This window comes from Schistocerca nitens, chromosome 11, assembly GCF_023898315.1.
Source record: "Schistocerca nitens isolate TAMUIC-IGC-003100 chromosome 11, iqSchNite1.1, whole genome shotgun sequence".
Taxonomy (NCBI): Eukaryota; Metazoa; Arthropoda; class Insecta; order Orthoptera; family Acrididae; genus Schistocerca; species Schistocerca nitens.
In genome coordinates this window covers 139,465,477-139,488,326 of record NC_064624.1, presented here as the reverse complement: position 1 = coordinate 139,488,326, position 22,850 = coordinate 139,465,477, and the positions used below count along the sequence as shown (strand labels likewise).

General features: G+C 40.7%; 1 protein-coding gene across 3 annotated transcripts in view; it reads left to right on the top strand.

Moving 5' to 3' along the window:
* Window positions 1-2,801: 2,801 nt before the first annotated feature.
* Window positions 2,802-22,850, top strand: part of LOC126213592 (uncharacterized) — a 313,729-nt gene continuing 293,680 nt past the window's right edge. The window contains exons 1-2 of one of the 3 annotated variants that reach the window (XM_049941451.1): window positions 2,802-3,014; window positions 3,979-4,063. In XM_049941451.1, the coding sequence (XP_049797408.1) occupies window positions 4,037-4,063 (27 nt within the window). In that variant the 5' untranslated portion in view covers window positions 2,802-3,014; window positions 3,979-4,036. The other 2 variants (XM_049941452.1, XM_049941450.1) reach the window with 2 other exon arrangements.

Genomic DNA, 22,850 nt, shown 5'->3' with positions numbered 1-22,850 from the left:
ACATGCTTCAGCAATATTCTAGAACCAGTTGCACAAGTGATTTGTAAGAAATCTCCCTTGTAAACTGATTGCACTTCCCTAGTATTCTACCAATAAAATGAAGTCTACCATCTGCTTTATCCACAACTACGTCTATGTGACCATTCAATTTCATATCCCTACAAAGTGTTACACCCAGGTATTTGTATAAGCAGGCTGATCCCAACAGTGATTTGCTGATATTATAGTTATACGCTAATATGTTTTTTTTAATTTTTTGTTTTTGATTTTTCATTTTGTGAACATTTAAATTAAGTTGCCAGTCTTTTCACTACCTTGAAATCTTATCAAGATCTGGCTGAATATTTATGCAGCTTCATAATAGATAACTGCATCATCTGCAAAAAAGTCTGAGTTTACTATTAATATTGTCTGCCAGGTCATTAATATACAACATCAACAGCAAAGGTCCCAACACACTTCCCAGGGACACACCTAAGGTTACTTCTACATCTGATGATGACTCTCCATCTGAGATAACGTGCTGTGTCCTCACTACCAAAAAGTCCTCATCCAGTCACAGATTTCACTTGACATCCCGTATCATCGTACTTTTGACACTAAGCATAGGTGAGGTAAAGAGTCAAATGGTTTTCCGGAAATCAAGAAATACTGAATCTACCTGACTGCCTTGATCCAAACCATCCATTACATCATGTGAGATAACTGCAAGTTGAGTTTCATGTGATCGATGGTTTTGGAATCGGCATTGGTTGGCACTGAGAAGGTCATTCTGTGCAAGATACATCATTATGTTTGAGCTCAGAATATGTTCTAAGATTCTGCAACAAATTGATATGCAAATTAAATGGTAAGTTTGTCAATCGCTTCTACTACCCTTCTTGTAGATGTGTGTGACCTGTGCTTTTTTCCAAGAACTGGGCATGGTTCTTTGCTCAAAGGATTTATGACAGATTATAGTTAGCAGAGGGACTAACTCAGCACCAAATGCAGGATAGAATCTGACAGGAATTCTATTGGGTCCTCGAGCTTTGTTCAATTTTAATATTTTCAGCTATTTCTCAACACCACTGACACTAATACTCATTTCATTCACTTTTCATTGGTACAAGGATTAAATTGGGGCAATTTTCATATGTTTTCCTTTGTAAAAGAACATTTGAAAATGAAGTTAAGCATTTCATCTTGTGCTTCGTTATCCTCAATTTCAGTTCCTGTCTTACTCACTAGGGATCAGATACTAGCTTTCGTTTTATATAGATTATGCAATTCCATTTGTGTCACAGATTTCAAGTTTTGAGTATTCTGGGTAGTTTGTGTGTGCTGTGAAGTGGCGCCATGTTCACGCTTTATGTCTAGTGGAAGGTGCAACTGTGTCTGTTTCAGCAAGAAGTGTGTCAGCAAGAAACAGTGCACAGCTGGTGGATGTACGACACCAGATAGCACTCACAGCTAACTTAAGATGTGTCTGTCATAGATAATAATACTGTGTACATACTTTTTACAGGTAGCTACAGCATTCTCAGTACTTACATGGTGGCAGATGGGACTAGAACAGAAATGCACATGGTATGGAAATGCAAAAATGTGAGCAGCATAATCGGCATGTGTGTTGAACAAACATATGAACATCAGTTGACTCTGTCATACTATACACACAGTCTCATTCACGTACAGCGATCTAGTACCAAGATGTTGAACATTCTATGTTTCAGTTACCATCTCAAAGTCACAGCGGGGTGCTAGGCTCACATTCACATGTTTAAATACACTTGCAATCAAACTGTACATATTCGTAAACAGCAGTAGTTTTCTAGCATTTATCTGATGTTGCCGAATAACAGCAAGTCTGACAGGCTGGAAAGAAATCCTGTGGACCATGACTGCTGTTACTTCAACCCTACCAATCAAGAACACCCCCCCCCCCCCTCCACACACACCTGCAGTTTATAAAGTACTAGCAATTGAGCTTGCAGCAGCATTGTCTGGTAACTACCAGTTGTACTTTTTTTTTTTAATTGATAGTATTGCTTGCACAACTGGCCAATTGCTATGGCGCCAAATCTGTGAATTGGTAAAGTTCATCGTAAAATTGCCAACTTGGTAGGGCACTAAATATGAAAATTGGTAAACTGACTGTGGATTTGCTGATTTGTTAGGTCACTAAATCTAGGAATTGGTAAAACTGATTGTAAAATTGGCAATTTGGTAGTACACTAAATCCAAAAACTGGTGAACTGGATGTATAATTTGTAAATTGGTAGGATGCCAGATCTTGAAATTGTTAAAACTGGACATAAAATTGGCAACTTGGTAAGATGCCAAACTGGAAATTCCTAAAACTTGTTCGTAAAATTGGAAATTTGATAAGAAGCCAAATCCAGAAAGTGGTAAACTGGCTGAAAATTGGTACAACAGCCCATCAGATCTGGAAATTGATAAAATTGGCAGACTGGTAGGGCGCCTTTTGGGAAACTGTTAAAATTGATAGGAAAAACCAATATGCAGATGACCAGCCAAAACAGAATTGTCTGATGTGTAAGTGCGTCCATTCTTACAATGTGCATATGCATTAAAATGCGTTATAGTACAATTACAAACATCATACATATTGGTTATAATAACTTGAAAGAGGTTTTTGGCAGTTGTCACACGTGTACGTAAAAACCGCGCTTGTTATGATTGTGACGTCACAATCGCAGGCTTTGCCAGCTCATCTCTGCAAAACTGCAGACCCGCAGTCAGCAGCGACTGCGGTTAATTGTTTGAAAAGTAACACATGCAAATTAATTTGAGAGCTCCCGTAATGCGTGTAAGGTGTGGAGCGCGGGTTGAGGATGTCCTTCACAGGGCAGTGACGTGATGTAATGGCCTTGGTGAAACACAGACTGTGGTGAAACTGTCCGGATGCAATGCTGTCAGAATTCCAGGAATGCTGATGCTGCTGTCAGCATTTTTTGAATCCAACACACACTGATGCTCTACTACTGCGTGGCGTCTGGCAACAGAAAGAGGTTGGTTATTACACGTACGTGATGCCAAATTTCTGGTTCCATGCATCTCGGTGCATATTGTCGCGATACACTGTAACACTATTCGATTACGGCTATAATACGGACGTCTACGCATTAGGTGGAGTTGCTTACGTCAACAATTTGCAGGTTGGTATTTGCAACGAACGTAAATATTGCAATAGTATCTATGATGTGCGTCGAGAAGTGTCATATTGCATGAACAAAAAATATTTAGCGAATTTTTAATGGATAATGAAGACTTAAATGAACAAATAAATCTTTGAGTTTATGTTTTTGTTCAGGCGAAGGGCCCAGAAAAAGCAGAACGTAAGTTGATTAGGAAGTGCATAACTTCGTGAAAACGTGTGATGATTTCATTTTCTATTCGGTAAATTTTTTCGCTTTTCCTCCTCCTAAGCCGAAAAGTATAGCAAATTTAGGTGTTCATTTTGTGAGCGAACATTCATGACTGCAACATTGTAGTCGCTAGTCATACATTTTATTTTTATTGGGCATTGTTAAGCAGCAAACTTCTCGTTTGGTTATGTTGCGTTTTACGGTAGGTCTTGTAATGTTGTTGATTTCCCTTTAATACCCATGACCTGTTTTTTATTCGAGATGATTAATAATAATTGGCGGAATTATAAACCAGCTTGCTAGACTGTGAAAAACACACAATACCAGGTATTATGTGCTGCAGTTTCTTTTTCTCTATTAGTTTGCCAGTCTGTAAAAACGGGATATGAAACTGACAGTAAATACTGTTTTTATTTCATAATTTACATAGAGAATGGAAAATTTGTGTCATTTAATCACAGTAACTGTTTTAGAAAGGTACGACTGTGTCTAGTAATTTTTAATTGTAACAACGTTTTAGCGATAATTTCCGTTGTTCGGGTACTTATACTGCCAGCTTTGTGTGTGTGGGGATACAGTCATTAATACGAACTGAATTTTCTTGTAGGTGATCTCGTCTGTGCAGTTGTGATGTCGCTTCAATAAAAGAACCCTCCTTGTACATCATGGAATCGGATAATGATGTAACAGAGGTAAGACTCGACCTCTATAGATGATATGTTTACACAAATCATATATTTAGATTTTGGTGGAAATAATGTTTAGTTTGTGAAGAGAATAAATAGGCTCCTATATATAATGGAATGTATGTTTATACTTGCAAGTGTACTGTGTCTGGAAAGTGTTCATAAAATGGATGTAGGACTCGAAAATATACTGCTAAGATTTGGAAAGAACTTGTTTGCATGATGATGGGGATAAGGAGGCTGTGGGTAATACTTATGTTGCAGGTTAGTTGAACAAGAGGTGAGCAAAAGATTTCCACAGTTTTTGTGGCTACAAAGAGTTGATAACGCAAAATATATAACAGTTGTATTGCATCAATGTAATTTCCATTATTATGAGTTTATGTTGGTATTTGATTTATCCTGGTAGTGTGTTAATGAGAATCTAATTGAATGAATTGATCAACAGTGGTGTATTATCTTCAGTCCAAAGACTGGTTTGACACAGCTATCTGTGCTGTTCTATCTTGTTCAGGCCGTCCTCTGAATAAGGACTTCAACCTACAGACATTCGAACCTGCTTACTATATTCATTTCTCGGTCTCTCTACAATTTTTATCCACGTCATTTCCTGCATTACCATATTGATGATTCTTTTAGGACATTTCTTATTGACGAGTACTCTTGTTTTGGTGAAATTGTTACATAGATTTCTTTTTTCCCCAGTTCAACGCTGTACCTTTGCATTAGTTATTAGATGTACCCATCTACTCTTCAATATTTTTCTGTATGATCATGTTTCAAAACTTATTCTCTTCTTAATTAGCTGCCTGTTGTCCACAGTTTCCTTCCATAAGAGTCTACACTCCAGATAACTACCTTCAAAAATGACTTTCAAACAATTAAATTGATGTTAGACTAGCTGAAAAAAAAACTTACTTTGCATGGTTGTTATTTTCATTTGTTTTCTGGATACATGCCAGATGACTCGAGAACATTATAGAGCATAGTAAAAATGAACATTTAACAAATCATAGCAATTTTAGTATGCTACCCAGAAAATGATCATGCAACAAATTATGAAAATGGCAACATGCCATTCAGAAAGTATCCCTGGTGCTCTTAAATCCACTGAAATATTCAACAATACCTAATTTGGAATTAAGTACTCTGCCAGTCATTTCTTTAGGCCTATAGACTACTGAGAGTGTTAAAAAAAATCAGGAACATTCTACAAAATTTGAGAATATTTTAGAATGTTAAAAAGCTGTCGTTAACATTCAGAAATATTCATAGAAGCTCAATAACATAGTTGTTGTTGTGGTCTTCAGTCCTGAGACTGGTTTGATGCAGCTCTCCATGCTACTCTATCCTGTGCAAGCTTCTTCATCTCCCAGTACCTACTGCAGCCTACATTCTTCGGTATCTGCTTAGTGTATTCATCTCTTGGACTCCCTCTACGATTTTTCCCCTCTGTGCTGCCCTCCAGTACTAAATTGGTGATCCCTTGATGCCCCAGAAAATGTCCTACCAACCGATCCCTTCTTCTAGTCAAGTTGTGCCACAAACTCCTCTTCTCCCCAGTCCTATTCAGTACCTCCTCATTAGTTATGTGATCTACCCATCTAATCTTCAGCATTCTTCTGTAGCACCACATTTTGAAAGCTTCTATTCTCTTCTTGTCCAAACTATTTATCGTCCACGTTTCACTACCATACATGGCTACACTCCATACAAATACTTTCAGAAACGACTTCCTGACACTTAAATGTATACTCGATGTTAACAAATTTCTCTTCTTCAGAAACGCTTTCCTTGCCATTGCCAGTCTACATTTTATATCCTCTCTACTTCGACCATCATCATTTATTTTGCTCCCCAAATAGCAAAACTCCTTTACTACTTTAAATGTCTCATTTCCTAATCTAATTCCCTCAGCATTACCCAATTTAATTCGACTACATTCCATTATCCTCGTTTTGCTTTTGTTGATGTTCATCTTATACCCTCCTTTCAAGACACTATCCATTCCATTCAACTGCTCTTCCAAGTCCTTTGCTGTCTCTGACAGAATTACAATGTCATCGGCGAACCTCAAAGTTTTTATTTCTTCTCCATGGATTTTAATGCGTACTCCGAACTTTTCTTTTGTTTCCTTTACTGCTTGCTGAATATACAGATTGAATAACATCGGAGAGAGGATACAACCCTGTCTCACTCCCTTCCCAACCACTGCTTCCCTTTCATGTCCCTCGACTCTTATAACTGCCATCTGGTTTCTGTACAAATTGTAAATAGCCTTTCGCTCCCTATATTTTACCCCTGCCACCTTCAGAATTTCAAACATAGATAAATCTCAAACTTTTCCTGGGGTAACTGTGTGTAGCAGCACACTAGTAATATTGTATTCGAACATAATGGGTTTGTTTTTCCTACTTACCTGCAGTAACTCACATTTATCTACATTTGAAGCTAGCTGCCATTTTTCACACCAACTAGAAATTTTGTCTATGTCATCTTCTACCCTCTTTCAGCTGCTCTACTGTACACCACAGCATCATCGACAAACATTCGCAGATTGCTGCCAGCACTATCCACCATATCATTTACGTAGCCTATGTAGAAAATTAAAGCAGTTCTGTCATACTTCCATGGGGCACTCCTGATGATACCCTTGTCTCTGATAGTCACTGTCGATGACAACATACTGGATTCTGTTACTCAGAACATTCTGGGTACTGTTACTTAGAACCCAGTATTTTGTCCTCGATGGTGAGTGTTCATCAGAGACAACTCGTATCTCTAGAAACACAAAAACTACCACCGCACAGTCACTATAGTACACAACAGGGGAACAAAGGGAGCACCCGATGTGAAAACCAGTCATTGGCAGTTGATTTTTTTTATCCTAAAATAATCTACATTTAAATACAGAAATTATAAAGCTATACTAAATCATCATATTCTCAATACAGCTATATTTAATGTAATGAAAGAAAACTTGGTTTTGTTATCATTATACATATATCATACTTAGCATATTCTATCACAATAATTGCTTATGAACTTCATGTGTCACCTTGTTATTTGGTGAGTAGATACATAAATTCTTTGGATTTCCCACCCCTAGAGTGAGCTGCATATGACTGACCATGAGAAAAGCATGATCCTCTCAAATTAATACAACATCCTATCGTTTGTCTTCATGCCTTATTTATAAAGTTACTGAATGCTTTTCCAGAGATGCCTCTCTTGTTATTGCCAGTCTGCATTTTACAGCCTCTCTACTTCACCCATCATCAAACAATGGAAAATTCAGAATGGAATGTAACAATATTTTTAAAAAAGGGATAGTTGCTATTCACCATATAGTGAAGACGCTGAGTCTGGCTCCATCTACCACAGATTGGTTGTGTGTGTGTGTGTGTGTGTGTGTGTGTGTGTGTGTGTGTGTGTGTGTGTGAATGAGTGAGTGAGTGCGTGCGTGCGTGCGCGCGCATGTGTTTTTGTCAATTTTTGGCGTTGTTGGCTGACAGCTAACTTTCTGATCACCTTTCGTCAGTTAATTTGCTCCCAAAACAGCGGAACTCATCTACTAATTTTAGTGTAGTTTCCTAGTCCCACATCCTTCAGCATCACCTGGTTTAATTCGACTAAATTTCACTTTTTTATGTTCATCATAATGTAGGCCAGTAGGTATAGTTTATTGACTGCCATTACGGTGGCTGAAGTGAGTAGCTGTAACGGTAGAAATCGAATGTCATCAGTCATTACTGGCAGCATTTATGGTGCAGACGAACTGATCAAAGACACTGTGTTTGTACAAAATCAGAATAACAACCAGTTAACATTTGTTCTCAGAACAGTGCAGTAAATACATTGTACCAATGTGGGATAATGCCGAACTGAAGCATTAACTTGGAATAAGTTATCAGGTCACTTCATGCTGGGTTATAGAGGTAATCTGGAGTGTAGATTTAATGAGTAGTTAAAAATAGCTATAGTATCAGACACTGACGATGAGATTTTGCATAATTATTTGTCGGGACGAAAAGAGACAAGAACATGAGACAGAGGCGCAATTATTTCCAAGCGTACATTTACTCAAAATTTATAAGCAGACCAGCAAAAGTGGCAACGCTTCGCAGTTGCTAAATATGTGTGGGAATTGCATATGCAGCCTACACTCCTCCCCCACCCCTCCCTGGCCTCATCCTCCTACCCCTTCTCCCCGTCCATCTCACCGTCCCCCCACTCCCCTTCCTGGGAGTCACTTCCTCCCTCTTATCTCTGTCCATCTCATCCTCCCTTGTCTCTCTCTTCAGTTCATCCTCTGCCCTCTCTTTGTCCTCCTTCCTTCCCCCTATGAACATTCCCCAGCCCCCACTCACCCACTTACTCACTCACTCTATCCATCTCCCTTTCTCTGCTCTCTCTCTCTCTCTCTCTCTCTCTCTCTCTCTCTCTCTCTCTCTCTCTCACACCTAAGCCCTGTTTATTGTTATTGCAAACTAAAGCTTGTAGCAAATTGAAATAACTTAAAATGAATTGGTAAATCGGTTGGATCTGGGAGGATAACTGCTTTAGTGACAGTATTTCACATAGTTTTAATTTGTGAACAGGTAGGATTGCAAAGTTTCTAATGATTCAGATTCTATAGTAGTATTCTAACCACGAATCAGAACCCGTAATTACATGTTCCCTGTTTTCTATAAAATCAGTGGTGAGAAAGAAAACAAAACAGCGCATTTTTGTGTAAATACAATTTTTCTTTAACATTATATGTAGGGAGTAAGAAAATATACGGGAAAAACAATTTGTTTAATGGTTTACGTGTCCTGCTATCATACATAAAATCTGTCTGCATGAAAGAAAAAATCCCACGCATTTTTATGCACAGCATTTTCTTATCAGGGTTAGTTTTAACAGGAAACCTTTACATTGTTGTTTAAAACATATATATGGCCTATGTCTGTCTGAAGCTTTATTAGTGTATTGTGTAAAAATTTGAAGGAAATCAGTCAATAGCTTTTCAAGATTTTTTATACCCTCCCCTTCCCCCCCCCCCCCCTCTCTCTCTCTCTCTCTCTCTCTCTCTTTCAGTGTTTAGAAGAGTATTATACAGAAATGTGAACTAAATCAGTCAAGTTTCTTTAACACAGCTAAACAGTGACTTTATGCACCGAAGAAACTGGTATAGGCATGCGTATTCAAATACGGTGATATGTAAACAGGCAGAATTCTTTGCTACAGTCAGCAATAGTTATATAAGACAACAAGTGGCTGGTGCAGTTGTTAGATCGGTTACTGCTGCTACAAAGGCAGGTTATCAAGATTTAAGTGAGTTTGAACGTGGTGTGTTATAGATGACACATGAGTGATGGGACACAGCGTCTCCGAGGTAGCGGTGAAATGGGGATTTTCCCATGCAATCATTTCACTAGTGTACATTGAATATCAGGAATGTGGTAAAACAGCAAATCTCCGATGTCACTGCAACCAGAAAAAGATCCTGCAAGAACAGGACCAACAACGACTGAAGAGAATCGTTCAACACAACAGAAGTGCAACCCTTCCGCAAATTGCTACAGATTTCAGTGCTGGGTCATCAACAATTCCAGTGTGCGAACAATTCAATGGAACATCATCGATATAGTCCACTCTTGTATCCTTGATGACTGATGACTTCACAACACGAAGGCATTGGACTGTTGATGGTCAGACAAGTCTTGTTTAAAATTGTATTGAGCGGCTGGATGTGTACAGGTATGGAGACAACTTCACGAATCCATGGAGCCTGAATTTCAGCAGGGTACTGTTCAAGCTGGTGAAGGCTCTGTGATGGGGGGTGGGGGGGGTGGGGGAGGGCTTGTGCAGTTGGAGCGATATTGGGACTCATGATACATCTAGATATGATTCTCACAGGTGACACGTACGCAAACATCATGTGTGATCGATCACCTGCATCCTTTCACGTCCAGTGTGCATTCCGACGGACTTCGGCAATTCCAGCAGGACAATGTGACACCCCGCACGTCCAGAGTGGCTCCAGGAGCACTCTTCTGAGTTTAAACACTTCTGCTGGCTACCAGACTCCCCAGACATGAACATTATTGAGCATATCTGGGATGCCTTTCAATGTGCTGTTCAGAAGAGATCTCTACCATCTCGTACTCTTATGGATTTATGGACAGCCCTGCAGGATTCACGGTGAGAATTCCATCCAGCACTACTTCAGACATAAGTCGAGTCCACGCGATGTCATGTTGCAACACTTCTGCATGCCCGCGGGACCCTACACGATATTAGGCAGGTGTACCAGTTTCTTTGGCTCTTCATTGTAGTATGAGGTGCTACTCGACAGTTTCCAAACTCTAACACCAAATACAATCACATAATAGAAGATTTATGTTGACTAACACCACCTTCAAAGTAGTTTTCTCAGGAGCTCAAACACAGTTTCCAAACTCTAACACCAAATACAATCACATAATAGAAGATTTCTGTTGACTAACACCACCTTCAAAGTAGTTTTCTCAGGAGCTCAAACACTGAACTCAGCACTTCTGCCACAAACAGAATGCACCCTGAAAGTAATTTTTAGTCAGTGTGTTCAGCATCACTTATGATTCCACTTGAATCTACTATACATGTCAAATCTTGCTTCCTTTTGACTTCATTTTAAACCTATGAGAGAGAAAGAAATCACACGGAGCTAAGTTGGGTGAATGTGGTGGAAGAGGAAGAATCACCATGTTGAAGTCCACCGCTCGTGGTCTTGCGGTAGCGTTCTCACTTCATGCGCACGGGGTCCCGGGTTTGATTCCTGGCGGGGCTAGGGATTTTCTCTGCCTCGTGATGACTGGGTGTTGTGTGTCCATCATCATTTCATCATCATCGTTGACTCGCAAGTCGCCGAACTGTCAACTAAAAAGGACTTGCGATATGGCGGCCGAACTCCCCCGCATGGGGCCTCCCAGCCAACAGTGCCATACGATCATCGTCATCATCACCATGTTGAAGTTAAAATCTTCTGGGTTATTAGGCTGCGTCATGTTTCTTCTAAAATGATCAACATTTTGACCCCTCTGCTGGGATCTTCCTCAGGATCTTCTGGTGTCCACTACTGCTAGAACACTGTCACAGAGGAGTGTCACGTCCTCTTATAAAGGGGAGTTTTCACGCGTTCATGTTGGAGAGGTGATAGTATTGATTAAAATTCATATGGCTACCATCGGTGGGCCATAGTCATTGGCTAATATTCCCACTCTGATGCAGAAGAAGGGGTGTTGGTAGCTCATCTCCTGTGGATACCATTGACGGCCCATCGTCATTGGATAGAAAGTCACTATTCCACACTTATGCTGGAGAAGGGTTATTGGTTGAAATGATTGCTACTGCTAGTGGTTGGTCATCATCAGTGGCTAGATTCGAAATGGACAGAGCTAGAGAGGGGGAATGTTTACCCAAAATATTATTGTCCGCCGAGGTGACTTGCAGCGCATTGTTTATGCCGCTCACACATCGTGGCCGCGTATTTACTTCCTTGATGGCAGGGAGCCACGATGCCGGAAGCCTATAGCCGTCCTCTCTATTGAAATTAGATGCATTCTTCGAAATTTCAGGAATTGTATCCACAGGAGATCAGCTGCATCAGAGTGGGAATATTAGCCAATGACTATGGCCCACCAACGGAGGAAGGCAACGGCAAACCACCTCCATTAGGACCTTGCCTAGTAAGGCGGTGCGGGTCTCCCGCATCGTTCTCTTACGCTCTGTAAAGAAGCATGGGACTTCATTTCATTTCATGGCCCACCAATGGTAGCCATATGAATTTTAACCAATATTATCACTTCTCCAACATGAACGCGTGAAAACCCCCCTTTATAAGAGGACGCGACACTCGTCTCTGACAGTGTTCTAGCAGTAGTGGACACCAGAAGATCCTGAGGAAGATCCCAGCAGAGGGTTCGAAACGTCGATCATTTTAGAAGAAACATGACGCGGCCTAATAACCCAGAAGATTTTAACTTCAGTGACAACGGCCATGAAAGCCTGCAGACTTACATAATCAACGTATTGTTTTTTGCCAAAAATTACTGCAGGGTTAAAGCCTTATGCGGCCTCGCAGTGTCATGGTGAAGGGCCCAGCCTTTGCTGCACAATTTCTCTGGATGTTTCTTTCTCACATCCTCCCTCAGCCTCCCCAGGACGTCCTGATACAATTGTCCGCTAATTGTCTGACCACAAAGTACAGACTCCTTGTGAATAATACTACCAGTATCGGAGAAGTAGATGTACGGATTTGATGTTGCTCTGAACTTGGCGGGCTTTCTGTGGGCAATCTGAAGATTGGATGCTCCGCCAGGATGGTTGCTGTTCAGTTTCGGGGTCATATCTGTAAACCCAGCTTTTGTCACCTGTAACAAGTGTAGAAAGAAAATCTTAATGAGTGTGAAGCAGTTCCTTCAGTTCCACGCAGATGTATGTGTTATGCTCTTTCTGATTGTCACTCAAAAGTTGTGGCATGAACTTTGCAGCAATCTTTCTCACATACAATTTTTCCGACAGAATCTGCTGATTTGTGCCGTGCGATAATACCCCGACGTTACGGATGTCGTGGAGGGCCTGCCTGTGAGCTTTCGCAATCGCATTCCCAATCGCACTGATATTTTCTGGTGTAATGTCAATAGGTGATGTTCCCGAAAGTTCGTCATCAGCAGATGTCTGGCCATTTTTAAAATGTTTAAACCAGTCATATGTTTGCGTCTAGTTCAAAGTGTCATTACCGAATGTTTGCACTAGTATTTTGTGTATTTATGTGGCTGTTTTATCATGTTTGAAACAACGTGTAATTCAGCAACATTGTTCTGTCAGGTCAGTCATTGCAAAATCACAAACACAAGCAAACATCACAATTGAAAACTGCTTGCCAACAATAAACTTGTTCACTTAGATCGAAGCTGCTGAGCATACTGACACATAAGACATTTATTACACTAATCCTAGCATTGTGTGGTTGCACTACTGTTTGTAAGTGCGGTTCATACAAATTTCGGAAACTTTTGGGTAGCACGTCAAAGTATAGATTGCATTTGTGAAAGGAAGCTGAACTTGGTCTTTTTGATTTTCTGAACAAGAAATTGGATAATATGACAAAGTTAGATCAGAAATGTAAGGACTACGGTATGAAGATTAGCATCTCCAAAACGAAAGTAATGTCAGTGGGAAAGAGATATAAACGGATTGAGTGCCAAATAGGAGGAACAAAGTTAGAACAGGTGGACGGTTTCAAGTACTTAGGATGCATATTCTCACAGGATGGCAACATAGTGAAAGAACTGGAAGTGAGGTGTAGCAAAGCTAATGCAGTGAGCACTCAGCTACGATCTACTCTCTTCTGCAAGAAGGAAGTCAGTACCGAGACTAAGTTATCTGTGCACCGTTCAATCTTTTGACCAACTTTTTTGTATGGGAGCGAAAGCTGGGTGGATTCAGGTTACCTTATCAATAAGGTCGAGATTATGGGTATGAAAGTAGCTAGGATGATTGCAGGTACTAGTAGATGGGAAAAATGGCAGGAGGGTGTCCACAATGAGGAAATCAAAGAAAAACTGGGAATGAACTCTATAGATGTAGCAGTCAGGGCGAACAGGCTTAGATGGTGGGGTCATGTTACACGCATGGGAGAAGCAAGGTTACACAAGAGACTCGTGGGTTCAGCAGTAGAGGGTAGGAGGAGTCGGGGCAGACCAAGGAGGAGGTACCTGGATTCGGTTGCGAATGATTTTGAAGTAATAGGCTTAATATCAGAAGAGGCACCAATGTTAGCACTGAATAGGGGATCGTGGAGGACTCTTATAAGGGCGACTATGCTCCAGACTGAACGCTGAAAGGCATAATCAGTCTTAAATGATGATGATAATGATGATGATGATGATGATGACACAGTTAATCTATAACTGTGTCAACTTAGTTCTATTGTTTACTACACCTGCTGGAGCCTCACATGGTGAAAAGTAATGTCTCTGAATTGTTAATTCCATTCTCAGTATCAATTGAAGTGTTATGTATTGTGCATATTATTCGGTCAACATTACCTCTTCAGTGACTCAACTTGCAACCCACAGCCACTAGAGGATTGCAAATTTTTGCACGTAACGTAGCGACGCGTAACGTAACTGTGTCGTTGTGTTTCAGAAACCTGAAAGCGAGGATTTGAAGAGTTTGCCCACACGTGGAACACTCCCTCCTTCAGCATGATGATATCAGACCTCATACAAGTGCTGCAGCATCTGCAAAAATTAATCACCTCGGGTTCACTGTCATTGATCACCCTCCGTACACTCCTGATGTGGCCCCATCTGATTTTCTTCTGTTCCCAGAACTTAAAGAACACCTCCGAGGACTTCATTTTGATAGTGATGGAGCAGTGCAAGAAGAGGTGAGACTGGCCGTGACTCTATCAGCAAAGTCGAACATTCTACTGTGACAGTATCAACCATCTCGTCTCTCGTTGGGAGAAATGCGTTCGTTGCCAGGCTGAATATGTTGAGAAATAAATATGTAGACATGAAGAATAAAGATGTAGAATGTTAATACCATTTGTTTTGTTTAAACATAAAAAGTTTGGAGGCATTTCTATTCTCCACACCTTCGTATGTCCCTTGCCCGTGCATACATTGTTTCTAAACATACAAGAAAAAGGTGCTAAAGCGTAGTATATTTCTTCAAATTAGCTTCGTTCTCATCATTATTTGTTACCGTACATTACCACCTTATAAAACTGAAGACCCAAGGTGGTGAAATTGTGGTTTAATCTACAGTACATAGAATGCTATGCATTTTGTGCTATCCACTGCACACATTCTTTGGTGCAGATCAATAAATTTCACACCCTTGGGTTCTGAACTGACATAGACACACAAACTAAGTACATGATAAAATCCGTTTACAACTTGGTCTCCAAACATAGGGTACTATACAGGGTGTTACAAAAAGGTATGGCCAAACTTTCAGGAAACATTCCTCATACCCAAATAAAGAAAAGGTGTTATGTGGACATGTGTCCGGAAACGCTAAATTTCCATGTTAGAGCTCATTTCAGTTTCGTCAGTATGTACTGTACTTCGTCGATTCACCAACCAGTTGACCCAATTGAAGGAAGGTAATGTTGACTTCAGTGCTTGTGTTGGCATGCGACTCATTGCTCTACAGTACTAGCATCAAGCACATCAGTACGTAGCATCGACAGGTTAGTGTTCATCATGAACGTGGTTTTGCAGTCAGTGCAATGTTTACAAATGCGGAGTTGGCAGATGCCCATTTGATGTACGGATTAGCACGGGGCAATAGCCGTGGCGTGGTACGTTCGTATCGAGACAGATTTCCAGAACGAAGGTGTCCCGACAGGAAGACGTTCGAAGCAATTGATCGGCGTCTTAGGGAGCACGGAACATTCCAGCATATGACTCGAGACTGGGGAAGACCTAGAACGACGAGGACACCTGCAATGGACGAGGCAATTCTTCGTGCAGTTGATGATAACCCTAATGTCAGCGTCAGAGAAGTTGTTGCTGTACAAGATAAAGTTGACCACGTCACTGTCTGGAGAGTGCTACGGGAGAACCAGTTGTTTCCGTACCGTGTACAGCGTGTGCAGGCACTATCAGCAGCTGATTGGCCTCCACGGGTACACTTCTGCGAATGGTTCATCCGACAATGTGTCAATCCTCATTTCAGTGCAAATGTTCTCTTTACGGATGAGGCTTCATTCCAACGTGATCAAATTGTAAATTTTCACAATCAATATGTGTGGGCTGACAAGAATCCGCACGCAATTGTGCAATTACGTCGTCAACACAGATTTTCTGTGAACGTTTGGGCAGGCATTGTTGGTGATGTCTCGATTGGGCCCCATGTTCTTCCACCTTCGCTCAATGGAGCACGTTATCATGATTTCATATGGGATACTCTACCTGTGCTGCTAGAACATGTGCCTTTACAAGTACGACACAACATGTGGTTCGTGCACGATGGAGCTCCTGCACATTTCAGTCGAAGTGTTCGTACGCTTCTCAACAACAGATTCGGTGACCGATGGATTGGTAGAGGCGGACCAATTCCGTGGCCTCCACGCTCTCCTGACCTCAACCCTCTTGACTTTCATTTATGGGGGCATTTGAAAGCTCTTGTTTTACGCATCCCCGGTACCAAATGTAAAGAAGTTTTGTGCTCGTATTGTTGACGGCTGTGATACAATACGCCATTCTCCAGGGCTGCATCAGGGATTCCGTGCTAACGGAGGCCATTTTGAACATTTCCTGTAACAAAGTGTTTGAAGTCATGCTGGTACGTTCTGTTGCTGTGTGTTTCCATTCCATGATTAATGTGATTTGAAGAGAAGTAATAAAATGAGCTCTAACATGGAAAGTAAGTGTTTCCGGACACATGTCCACATGACATAGTTTCTTTCTTTGTGTGTGAGGAATGTTTCCTGAAAGTTTGGCCGTACCTTTTTGTAACACCCTTTATATAACTGGCACTTGTAAATGTAAGGAATTATTCGAAAATTTAGTGTGCTGTTTTATAGCTTACTAGAGAAATGACAGCAGAATGTGTACAATATTTACATTTCAGACATTTTTTTAGGGTCTGTAAAATGGGTGAAACTGCACTTATGGTGTATGATGGCTTTCCGATTGCTTGCTGCAGTTGGTAATTGTTTGTGAGGTGAATGATTGGAAGTGAGTATGATGCTTCATGGGTTGGATGATTAGACAAGGTGCTGGAACTTAGGGAAAAATACAGTTTGGTAAATGTCGTCATGATGTCAAGTGTGTGAAATATCGTGACAACATAATGGAGTATATTGTGCAGAATGCTGTCATATAAAACGGAATAGTTGGTAAACTGTACTCTTACCTTCCTGCGTAACTACCACCTCAGAAATCAGGTCATTCTGAAAACACCAGATGCTACAGATCAGTCTGTCACCAAAGCCAGTTTTCCTCCAGTCACATTTGTTGGCTTACCCAACCCACAACCAAAGGGTTACATTTCAGCCTAACCTAGACCTCGGTCTACCCTACAGATCAGTCCTTCACCACAACCAGTTTTTCATCCAACCACATTTGTTGGTTTTGCCAAATCACAACCGAACTGGAACATCAGAATATGAAACAATATCCCAAGAAATTCTGTGACATTCAAAGAAACATACTCTACAAGAAATAAATACAAAAACCAGTAACCTCCGGTATAATCCACAACACAGACCAATAATCGCTAGTCTTGTGCTCCTCATTTTGAAACAGAAGTAATAAATTTGTATCCTCTGCTAAGCCGCGCGGGATTAGCCGAGCGGTCTAAGGGGCTGCAGTCGTGGACTGTGCGGCTGGTCCCGGAGGAGGTTCGAGTCCTATCTTGGGCATGGGTGTGTGTGTTTGTCCTTCGGATAATTTAGGTTAAGTAGTGTGTAAGCATAGGGGCTGACGACCTTAGCAGTTACGTCCCATAAGATTTCACACACATTCGAACATTTTTTACCGGTGCCAAAACACGTAATTAATTTCAGCATTTCTCTTTAGCTGTTAAATACATGTAGTGTTACAGTGTAATGGATTAATATGTTTATGAAGTATCTTTTGTTAATCTTGAGCCTGCGGATTATGTGGAAATAATTACTGGTGTACTGACTGACAGAGTTATTGGTAGTTTGCTCAGTAGTTTTACATTAGGGGCACAAAATCTACTTGAGCTTAGCCAGCAGATAAACGGTTTAATCAGCCACTTCATGTTCCCTCTCACAGCTGCTGTAGATGACTGGTCAGACTAAAGTTGTGCGAACTTGCAAGTGTGTGAGGTGTCTATGCCTACCTCAGAAATGCAAAAACATTTGTGGTGGGTTAGTGGTCCCAATAAAATTATTAACACTTTGACATCCGCATGTCACGTACAAATTTATTCACTTGGCACCGGCAGCACTAATTTGGATTACTTGGCTTGTCGCCGGCCGTTCTTGACATTATCGGGAGATTATAAATTGTTAAGTTTTACTAATCTCATCATTAGTTCTCAACTCTGTTCCCCTAATTTCATGAAATTTCAAAGATATACATACGTAAATAAATACAAAATTTGTTTGTTTCATATATTTGTTTGTTTGCATTGTTTTGGTACTTACAAGGGAACCTCCCCATCGCACCCCCCTCAGATTTAGCTGTAAGTTGGAACAGTGGATAGGCCTTGAAAAACTGAACACAGATCAATCGAGAAAACAGGAAGAAGTTGTGTGGAACTATGAAAAAAATTAGCAAAATATACGAACTGAGTAGTCCACGTGCAATATATGCAACTTCAAGGGTAATTTGCAGTCAGGAGCGCCGTGGTCCTGTGGTTAGCGTGAACAGCTGCGGAAGGAGAGGTCAATGGTTCAAGTCCTCCCCCGAGTGAAAAATATATTTTCTTTATTTTCGCAAAGTTATGATCTGTCCGTTCGTTCACTGACGTCTCTGTTCACAGTAATAAGTTTAGTATCTGTGTTTTGCGACCGCACCGCAAAACCGTGCGATTAGTAGACGAAAGCACTTGCCTCTCCAATGGAAACTGAAAACATTTGATCGCAAGGTCATAGGTCAACCGATTCCTCCACAGGAAAACAAGTGTGATATATTCTATACGACACTGCTGACGGCATGTGCGTCACATGACAGGAATATGTTGTCGACCCACCTAACTTGTACACTTGGCGAATGGGTAAAAAGATTCTTCTACCTTGCCCGATTTAGGTTTTCTTATGGATGTGATTATCACTCCCAAAAAAGTGATCGCATCGGACGGACAGATAATAATTGTCTGAAAACAAAAAATTAAAATTTTCAGTCGAGCAATGACTTGAACCAAGGACCTCTCACCCCACAGCTACTCACGCTAACCACAGGACCACGGCGCTCCTTACTGCACATCACCCTTGAAGTTGCATATGTTACACGTGGACTACTCAGTTCGTATATTTTGCTAATTTTTTTCATAGTTCCACACAACTTCTTCCTGTTTTCTCAATTCATCTGTGTTCAGTTTTTCAAGGCCTATCCACTCTGCCAACTTATAACTAAATCTGAGGGGGGTGCGATGGGGAGGTTCCCTTGTTAGTATTTCTCTTTCACATATGCAGCAAAACAGTCTCAAATATGTAATGCAACTCCACAAGACTTGCACATTAACTTGTTCTTTTTTTTGTTTTGTTTTTGGAACATACATGACAGTTTCTTCGTTTTGGAGATACGTAGGCCTATAAGTTGGTGTTGTTTTGTGTGACCAGAATGTCTATCAACCGGATCATGATGAGACATACATGATGTAGTGGTTACCTCCAAACTTTGCTCCGCGTATTCATCGTAAATAATTGTATTCTCTGCCATGATGAAAGGGCACAATTATTTATAAAAACAAAAAACTTGTTGACGTTGTAACTTATTGTTACCTAAACAAAACACCATCAGAATCCAAAAGATACTAAAATGCTATCACCGGCCACAGTGCCATTGTGGTGTCGCCAGCCGTTCACTGCTATTTCGCGCACGACACCACTGTGGTGTCGCTGGATGGCAGTGTGTTAATAGCTTCCAGGTGCTAAGAATTGGGTACATATACAGGGCGTCCCATTTATCTTGACCACCCTAAATAACTGTGTGTCGAGATACAAATTACAAAATGTTTCAAGCAAATGTTCTTTAGCCATCAGGGGGACATCAATCAGCATGATTGCCTTCGTTGTAGCTTTGTTTTTTTACAGAGAGATGAACAGTGGTATGACTTTTTTAAAAGGCACCCTGTATTTTTTATGCGGTAATTCATTTCCTGTCCTAAAGACCTATTCTGAAATGTATCACAGTGTACCATACACTGAAACATAACATTATTAATTATACAACACAACATTGACTTTGAGCCCGGGATGACAAACTCGTCCACTGCTGGATTTGTCAGAAAACAAATGAAAACCAAGTAAAAACGTAACACAAAATTGACTTTGACTCTCCTGTAGCATTGCCCAGGAGTAGAACATTCAAAAGTGCTCAAAGTGGTGACCCTGGACACTGATACACTGGTGCACTCATTGAATGAAAAAATTATTTACTGCTTCCATTGTTGCCTGCTGAAGAGAATTACAAAGAAGAACAATATGTTCCTGCATGTCCTCTGGAGTTGTTGGAATATCGCGTTAGACAACTTTTTAAACGCATCTCCAAAGAAAAAAGTCCAGAGGATTTAAATCAGGAGACGTAGCAGGCCAAGTAACTGTTCTTCCTCGACTAATCCATCTGGCAGGATATCTTCGGTTCAGAACACGACGCGCACACAAGGAATTATGTGCAGGACATCCACCGTGTTGATACCACATAAGCATTCTGGTTCTTAGCGGCACTTCATCTAGAAGAGGAGGAAGAATTCGTCTGAGGAAGTTGGCATATGCTGTGCCATTTAGACTACCATTGATGAAATAAGGGCCAATAATTGTAGTACCAAGCATCCCACACCAGATGTTAACTCTCCATTGACGCCGATGTTCCATCTGTCTAAGCCATCGTGGGTTGTCGCTAGACCGATAATCCGTGTTCTTTGTATTTACCTGTCCTTTGTTTGAGAAAGAACATTCATCGGTAAACAGAACATTGGAGAAGAAGTTCCGGTTGGCAAGCATTTACTTCTGTGCCCACTGACAGAACTGTACACAATTCTGGAAATCATTCCCAAGCAATTCTTGATGTAGGTGTACATGGTAAGGATGGAATCAGTGATGTGTAAGAATACGATGTTCACCGGTTTTAGGAATGCCAATGTTCAAGGTGTCATGTGCTCACACGTGGACTCATAGCAACGGAAGCGAGAACAGTAACTTCGACAGCTTCTTGTGTGCGAGTGCTACGACAATTGAGTTGTCGTGGGTTGAAACTTCCAGTTTCCTGAAGCATCGTAAGAAGACGAGAAAACATCCGTCGGGCAGGTGGGTTCTTGTCACGATATCGCTCTCTGCACAGTTCAGCTGCCTGCGTAGCATTTGGCCTACCTTCGACAACAACCGTAAAAGAAACGTTATGTTGATGCAGTTTGTAGGAAGGACAGCCTTTACTGTATGCCTACTCTACACAACAGTATTTGAAAGGACTAAACTACCGTGCTAAATGTACCCGTACATAAGAGATCAGTATTGCAATTACTGTTCTGATAACTTACATTCCCCATAGATGAGTAGCATTTCTACCTTCTCTTCGTCGGTGTACGTTCTGCTCACACAACTCTTCTACTGACGATGGTTGACGGAATGACGGGTGTGCATTCTACTTACGTTTCCATTTATCCTCTGTCAACGTCAGCACGTGGATGTATTCCATTACCCCGAGTACCTGCACTAAGCGCTGGGAGTGTCAACGTAATGTAGTTGTGTTTCAGTGAATGGTACACTGTGATACATCGTTGAATAGGTCTTTAAGAGAGGAAATGAATTACCGAATAAAAAATACAGGGTGTCATTTAAAAAAGTTATAATACTGTTCATATCTTTGTAAAAAATAAAGCTACAGTGAAGGCAATCGTGCCGATTGATGTCCCCCTGACGCCTAAAGAACATTTGCTTGAAACATTTTGTAATTTGCATCTGCACAAACAGTTATTTAGGATGGTCGAGATAAAATGGGGCACCCTGTACATGGAAGAATTACAGAAATTGATGAGGAATGGGTGTAAAAACAGAGTCCAAAAATTTACAATTTTTCTTCAGTAGACCATCCATTGCCGCTTCCATTAATCACTTGGCGATGCAAATAAAGCGAGGTATCCAGTAAGTAGTACATCAGAATTGTGAGCTATTAAGTGTTGCTAAATGACCTATATGTCTTCAGAGAACACAAGCACTCTGAGAATACCATGTAATATTGAATAACTTTTTCAGAAACAACTTATCATTTCTAAATTGCTGCTGCTGTATGTAGATTTATAATAATCACAGGAGGTATATCATCTTGTGTCACACAGTATTTTTCACTGACATGTTAGCATACCTTGGAATGCACCATAACTTTACGCCTCATATATATGTACATCTACATCGACACTCTGGAAATCACACTTAAGTGCCTGGCAGAGGGCTCATCGAACCACCTTCACAATAATTCTCTATTGTTCCAATCTCGTACAGCACATCACCTATCATCTTTCCGTGTGAGCTCTGATTTCCCTTATTTTATTGTGATGATTGTTTCTCCCTATGTAGGTTGGCGTCAACAAAATATTTTCATATTCGGAGGACAAAAGTTTGTGATTGAAATTTTGTGAGAGGATTCCACTGCAACGAAAAACGCCTTTGTTGTAATGATGTCCAACCCAGTTCCTGTATCATTTCGGTGACACTCTCTCCCCTATTTCACGATAATACCAAATGTGCTGCCCTTCTTTGAACTTTCTTGATGTACTCCGTCAGTCCTATCTGGTACTGATCCCACACTGCACAGCAATATTTTAAAAGAGGGTGGCCAAGCATAGTGTAGGCTGTCTCTTTAATAGATCTGTTACATTTCCTAAGTTTCCTGCCAATAAAACGCAGTCTTGGTTAACCTTCCCTACAACATTTTCTATTGACATTTTGTGAGATTTATGTTCTGTGTACTGAAAATCTCAAGTTTTTACAAGCCCTATTGCCACTGCTAGGCATAATGCCTTCTTGTTTGTTTTTAAGAGTATCATGCTTCTAACACTTGCTGGAATGACAAACTGGGGAATAAAATGGTGTTGTACAATGTGCACTCCATCTTAC